This window comes from Panthera tigris, chromosome F3 (assembly GCF_018350195.1).
Source record: "Panthera tigris isolate Pti1 chromosome F3, P.tigris_Pti1_mat1.1, whole genome shotgun sequence".
In the NCBI taxonomy this organism is placed as follows: Eukaryota; Metazoa; Chordata; class Mammalia; order Carnivora; family Felidae; genus Panthera; species Panthera tigris.
In genome coordinates this window covers 65,999,514-66,005,513 of record NC_056678.1, presented here as the reverse complement: position 1 = coordinate 66,005,513, position 6,000 = coordinate 65,999,514, and the positions used below count along the sequence as shown (strand labels likewise).

The window sequence follows — 6,000 nt, the reverse complement described above, 5'->3', positions numbered from 1 at the left end:
TACAACATTGCTTAAAAAAATTCCTTAACCGTTATATCTTTAGGTATTTTTCAAATGTTTATTTATTTGAGAGAGAAAGGGATACATAGTGAGGGGGACAGGGGAAGAGAGGGAGGGGGAGGTAATCCCAAGCAGGCTCTGAAATGTCAGCATGGAGCCCGATGCTGGGCACGAACTCATGAATCATGACATCATGACCTGAGCTGAAACCAAGAGTGGGTTGCTAAACCAACTAAGCCACCCAGTTGTCCCTGTATCTTTAGATATTTTTAAGCATCTCTTAGTGTTGTGGCCACAGGGGTTGTTTTTGCCTTCCACAATCTTGTTCCTCCAATGCCCATTAATGGTGCAGGATGCCCAGTGGCCAACTGGTAGAAGGGTACCATCTTGAGGAACAGCCAGGAGAAGTAGAAGTAATTGAACAACTTTCTTAACAAGTAAGTAAGTGTTTGTGATGGGTTAGCTCCCAGACTGTCTCTGGTTTCCCATGTGCCAACCTCTGGTAAAAGGCCAATGGCAAAGACTTCTCCTGATGTCACACGATAAATGCCTGCTGACATCAGGGAACAGACAGCCATGCACCTACAATCTGGGATTACGTATTCCAGAAACTCCTCTTTGCCATCAGCTTTCTGAACGCATTCTTCATGTCTCTATTCCTGAGGCTGAAAATGAGGGGGCTGAGGAAAGGGGTGATGACGGTGTAAGGGACAGCGATGAGTGTGTCATCTCCTCCCGAGCCTTCAGGCTTCAGATAGACAATAGCCGCAAAGCCAAAGTGGACGATGACCACAGTGAGATGAGAGGCGCAGGTAGAAAAGGCCTTCTGCTTGCCCTCGGCTGAAGGGATCCTGAAGACAGTGGACAGAATGAAAACGTAAGTGATGATAATGAGCAGAAAGGTGCCCGTCAAGGCTGACACGGAGACCATTGTTACAACGAGTTCGGTGAGGTCGCTGTCTAGACAGGACAGCCTCACCACGGCCTGCATGTGGCAAAAGAAATGGTGGATGAGGTTGGGGTTGCAGAACGAGCCCCTGAATATCAGTGCAGTCTCTGTCACAGAGATAAGGAAGCCTCCGGCCCAAGCAGAGACCACCAGGTGCCCACACACCACATTGGTCATCAGCAGTGGGTATCGGAGAGGGTGGCAGATGGCCAGAAAGCGATCGTATCCCATCAGCGTGAGGATGATGCAGTGAGTGCCACCAAGTCCCAGGAAGAAATACATCTGCAAGCCACACCCCGGGACTGAAATGCTTCTCTTCTCAGTGAGCAGGTCTGCCAGCATCTTGGGGATGATGGTCAGCGTGTAGCAGGTCTCGGAGAAAGAGAGGGCACGGAGGAAGAGGTACATAGGGGTGTGGAGAGATCTGTCCGCCCAAGTTAGACCCAGGATGGCCAGGTTACCTGTGAGGGTGAGAAGGTAGAGGCCAAAAAAGAGCACGAAGAGGAACGGCCGCACGTGTGGGTACGAGGAGAAGCCCACAAGAATGAATTCTTTCAGGACTGTCTGGTTGGCCTTCATTGTGGCATGTCTGAAATGTGAAAGAAACAACAAGTAAATATTCAACTCTCCGTTATTCTTTGAAGGTTGTGGTGTGAATAAGACAGATGATCAGGGAGTTACGATGACCAATTGATTCTTCAATTTGTGTGGCAAAACACCATGTGTATGTAGGTCACGGGTTTTCCTAATTTTTAGTTCATTTGTTATACCTTTATTAGGGGTGCAATTACTGATCGCTTGGTGGGTGACAGAAGACTCTTCGTGGCTTATTGTTTTAGCGGACTTTATTGGCTGGTAATATCATAAGAGGAAAAATACTGTAATTAATGACTAGATAAAGGAAATTCAGGTGTCTGAGGTCGGCCAGATTTGGATCAGACTCTGAATATAAAACCATTACCAAGTAGCTAATAGACAGAGAGAGTCAGGGTCTGACAAAGCAGCTTCTACACAAATATTGTCTGTAAATATCCAATGGGTGAAGATTCATAGTTGGTTTGTTAGTAATTGGGGACCAAATGTAGACAATGGCTTATAATCATAAGGAAGCCCAAAGTCATGAACTCTTCTTGGAGGAGACATTTAGGTCCTGTATATGAAAAGAAATAAAGAACATGCTCCCTTCCCTGTGCTCTGAGGAGAAGGAAGATCGGATACTCTAGGACCCTCTGGATTAATATTGATTCATTACAGTATGTGGATCGTACGGACAAACAGTCTTCATGCAGGCTCGGTGCGGGTGGAGGTGAGATTTTGCCCATTCCTTTGATGCCAAGACCAGTATCTCAAAACATAAATGCTAGAGATTCTACAACTTCTTTGATATTCTGCATTTGATGTAATCCCATACCCCTCTGACATATATAGGACACATTCCCTCAGCTTTGGATTATATTGTGTTTCCTCACCCACATGTTAATATATTTAAGAACTAGCATTGAAAGCTCTCCATTTGTCAAATTAATTCTAATGTTTATTGGCTCGATTCTTGACTACGTAGATGAGAAGCTGAGGAATTTGTATGGCAGCTGAGATTATTTCCCTCTTTTTAAAAATAAGAGAGTTGTGTCTATAATGTGGCATATTTGTAGCTAGATGCCAACTGTTTGGATTTAATTGTACATTCGTCGCATTTGTCTTTGTTTTCTCCTTCCGTAGAGAGTCGATGGTCATAGATCGCTGTATGTCTCCGATCGCTAATATGGAGCATTTGAAGAAGGTAATGATTCCCAACATGTGCACAGATAGGTTAGTGATCGCAAAGAGGCTGAATCGAAAACGGTTTCTGTTTTACCTTGTTATTCAGCACTGGGCGGAATGTTGAGCCTAGAGACAACGAGTGTTTCCAGCCTTAAGTAGATTTGGTTGAGGCTAAGTGTAAGCATTCCGTCAGCAGAATCCAGCTGGTCACTGACAGAAGAAGCAGTCGGGAAAGGGTCTGAATCACTATTATTTTGAAAATGTTCTGAATTATAATTAGACAATTTTTACATATAAAGAAATATAAATAAAATAAATATGATATAATTATAACCTTTTATATGAAAGGTGCAGCAGTGTGGACTCTATCTTAGGGATCTCTTGATTCTTTAGTCCTCTTTGACCTGACATGACTTCCTTCTTCCTCAGCCTCCCCTGACATGTGACTCATCTTTCCCTCCACCCTTTCTCCTTTCCTGTTGCATGTTTTCCCCCCCTGTGTCCACACCTCACCTTCCATAATTGAGTAATTATCTCCAAAAAAGAAGCCTAGAGCATTATTTTGCCTTCCTGCCTAAGGCTGTATTCTGATTCACCCTCGGACTTCCTTCTGAGGCCTTTTAGGCAAACCTCCTCAGCATCCAAATGGAGCATGAAACTCCTTGGGATCCCCACCCACTCTTGCAGATTGTTGTTCCACTTTGCCCTGAAAGAACCTTGAGAAAACTCTGGATTGTCTCAGAAGACCGTCTCCCCTCTCAGAAATGCTAGGTGTCATACGCCCTTCCGTTATCACTGAGCCATTGTGAAGATTTCCTGCCTCAGTAGAACACTGGACACACTCACGTTTCCAAATTCTCTAGACTCTCCATGGGAACCCTGTCAGTAGAGCAATGAGACGGACAGTGGAACCAAAAGATTGCCTAAGTACCCCAAAGTGGGTGAGAGGAGAGAATATTGGCAAAGCGATTGTTTTTAGTACCTGGGACCCATGGGGCAAAATTGAAGCTCTTTGACACGTACGAATTGCGGGATGGTCTGATTCCACACCATAGGACATATCCCCTCCTAAACAGCCAGGGGGGGTGTGTTCCAATCCATCATTTCATTCAGAAACATTTTGAAAATGCAAGGAATCAGTAATACATATTCCAAGACAGCCTTCCTTACTTAATCTTACCTGACTTGTGAGTTAAACGCCTACTTGGTGAATCAGCAGTAGTAGAGTGTGAATTTCAGAATCTCCCTCTACTCCTGGCATATTTGAATGTGTGTATATGTGTTTAGGGGCGTGAGAATATTATACCCCACTCTACCCTGACTATGTCTGAAGTTGTCCCCAAATCAAGTTGTATCAAATGTAATTTGCAATATGGATCCACTGAAGAATGAAATACGCACCCTTTCCAGAGTCGCAGAGAAATGGTACTTTGGAGAAAGTGCAGGGACAATTAATCATGAGGAAAAGAGCCTCCAATCACTACAAGGGTTTCCTACCTTGTGTCTGTTATCAGCGCCCCAAAACCGATTCAGTGTTAGGGTTCTATTCTTCCATGATGGTCTTCACACTGTGGGAAGCCTGCTTTGCTCTTCGCTCAGAAGACACAGAGATCCACTTAGTATAAAAGCCATTGTCTAAGAGCCTGTTGTCACTGCTAGTTGAGTGACCTTAGCAAAGTCCTTGTGCCTTCTGGATCTAAGTTTCCCCAGCTGGGAAGTGATTTGGTGCCAGCCTTAGCTTTCTGTGGCCCTAGAGTTTTCCACATGAGCTGTGAGGCTGGGCCACATGTGCCCTGGTCTGTCTCTACCACTCGCTCATCACAGTGGTTAAGAATCTTTTCTTCCCCCGGTTTGGAGATATTGCCTGATTATCATTAGCACTTGTGGGTCCTCAGCTCTAGAGGTTTGGCTCTGGTTAGGAGACCCTAAGGGATTCCTCTCTTCTTGCATCAGAGGGAGCAGGAGAACTTTCTGACTCAACTTTGTAATTTTCTCTCATTAGTTCCAGGGCTGTTTTGTAACATGTGACCAGGAAAACTCTGCCTGGAATCTCTGGGGATTTAAAGCTTGCAGAGTCCTAGCTAGTCCATGCTCATTCCTCAGTTTTGTTTGGCAGGGAAGAGAGTTAGTTGCATCCCTCATGCTTTCTCCTCCCCCACATTCTGGGCCTTTCGTCACCAGCTCCCTCCCTGCCCCCCCCCACCCCACCTTGGTAATTAGGAAGGGCTCAAGGTTTGAGAATTGTACTCTGAGGGAACTCAGAAAACTATAACGAATGTGATGTGCTTAAAAAAGAATTTTTACCTTGGTGGAGGAAAGATGATGGAGGCAATTTGATTCAACTACCCAACTATTAGAACGTGTTTTAAAAAAAAGATTGGCTATCCTAGTGTTGGAAAGGATTGGAAGTATTGTAACTCATAGACTATTGTTGGGAAATTAAAAATTATAAAATGTTTTAAAATTTAGTCAAGCGTTTTATTAATTTCTTAGCATCTTGAATGCATTCACGTTCAGGGAAAGTGGACTTTCACATTTCTCTGCACCACCCTCTAAATACACCTAAAAAGTGTGGAAACATCTCAACACTCAGAAAAGGGCTCTGGAAGAGGAATCATGGCGAATGGATTGGCCCAGGGGTCTCAGCGCTTGAAGAACACCACCACTGAGGGTTTCCAAGGATCTCTTTTTTATCAAACCCCGTGAAGTCCAGCTGGGGTGTGGAGAGCTCTGCAACCTGCAATCAGCAAATGTCCACAGGCAAAGGCAAAGGCAAACGAAAAAAATAAAAGCACAGATGTTCTCTCTGGCAAGGGACCAAGAAAGGGGAGGCCACGCAGGGCCATTTCAGGGAGACCCACAGCCAATGGCAGCGGGAACCCTACTGGCTCTACCTGCAGTGTGAGGGCCCACCTGACATCAGGGAGCCAGGCCTCATCTGCCCACAGCAGCATCGCCCAGTGGCGTAGGTAACCTGTCCTCCATCATGCACAGGCGCGCGCACACACACACACACACACACACACACACATAATCATGTCCTGGGCCACAAGACAAACCACAAGAATGTTTTTAAGTTTTTATTTTAATTCCAGTTCATTAACATACAGTGTTATCTTATTCAGGTGTACAATACAGTGATCAAACACACCCATCCATCACCGGCTGCTCATCACAGCAGGTGCACTCCTTAAGCTATTCAACTGCAAGAAATGTAAAGGGAGGGAAATTACGCAGAGGACATTCTGGTTCTCTAACCATGTTAGTTTCAACCTGGAAATCAAGAACAG

General features: G+C 44.9%; 1 protein-coding gene across 1 annotated transcript; it reads right to left on the bottom strand.

Annotated features, from left to right (window-relative positions):
* Positions 1-595: 595 nt before the first annotated feature.
* Positions 596-1,528, bottom strand: LOC102957893 (olfactory receptor 10X1-like). The gene has a single exon (XM_007084289.2). It carries the CDS (start codon positions 1,526-1,528, stop codon positions 596-598), a length of 933 nt encoding a protein of 310 aa, XP_007084351.2.
* Positions 1,529-6,000: the final 4,472 nt, after the last annotated feature.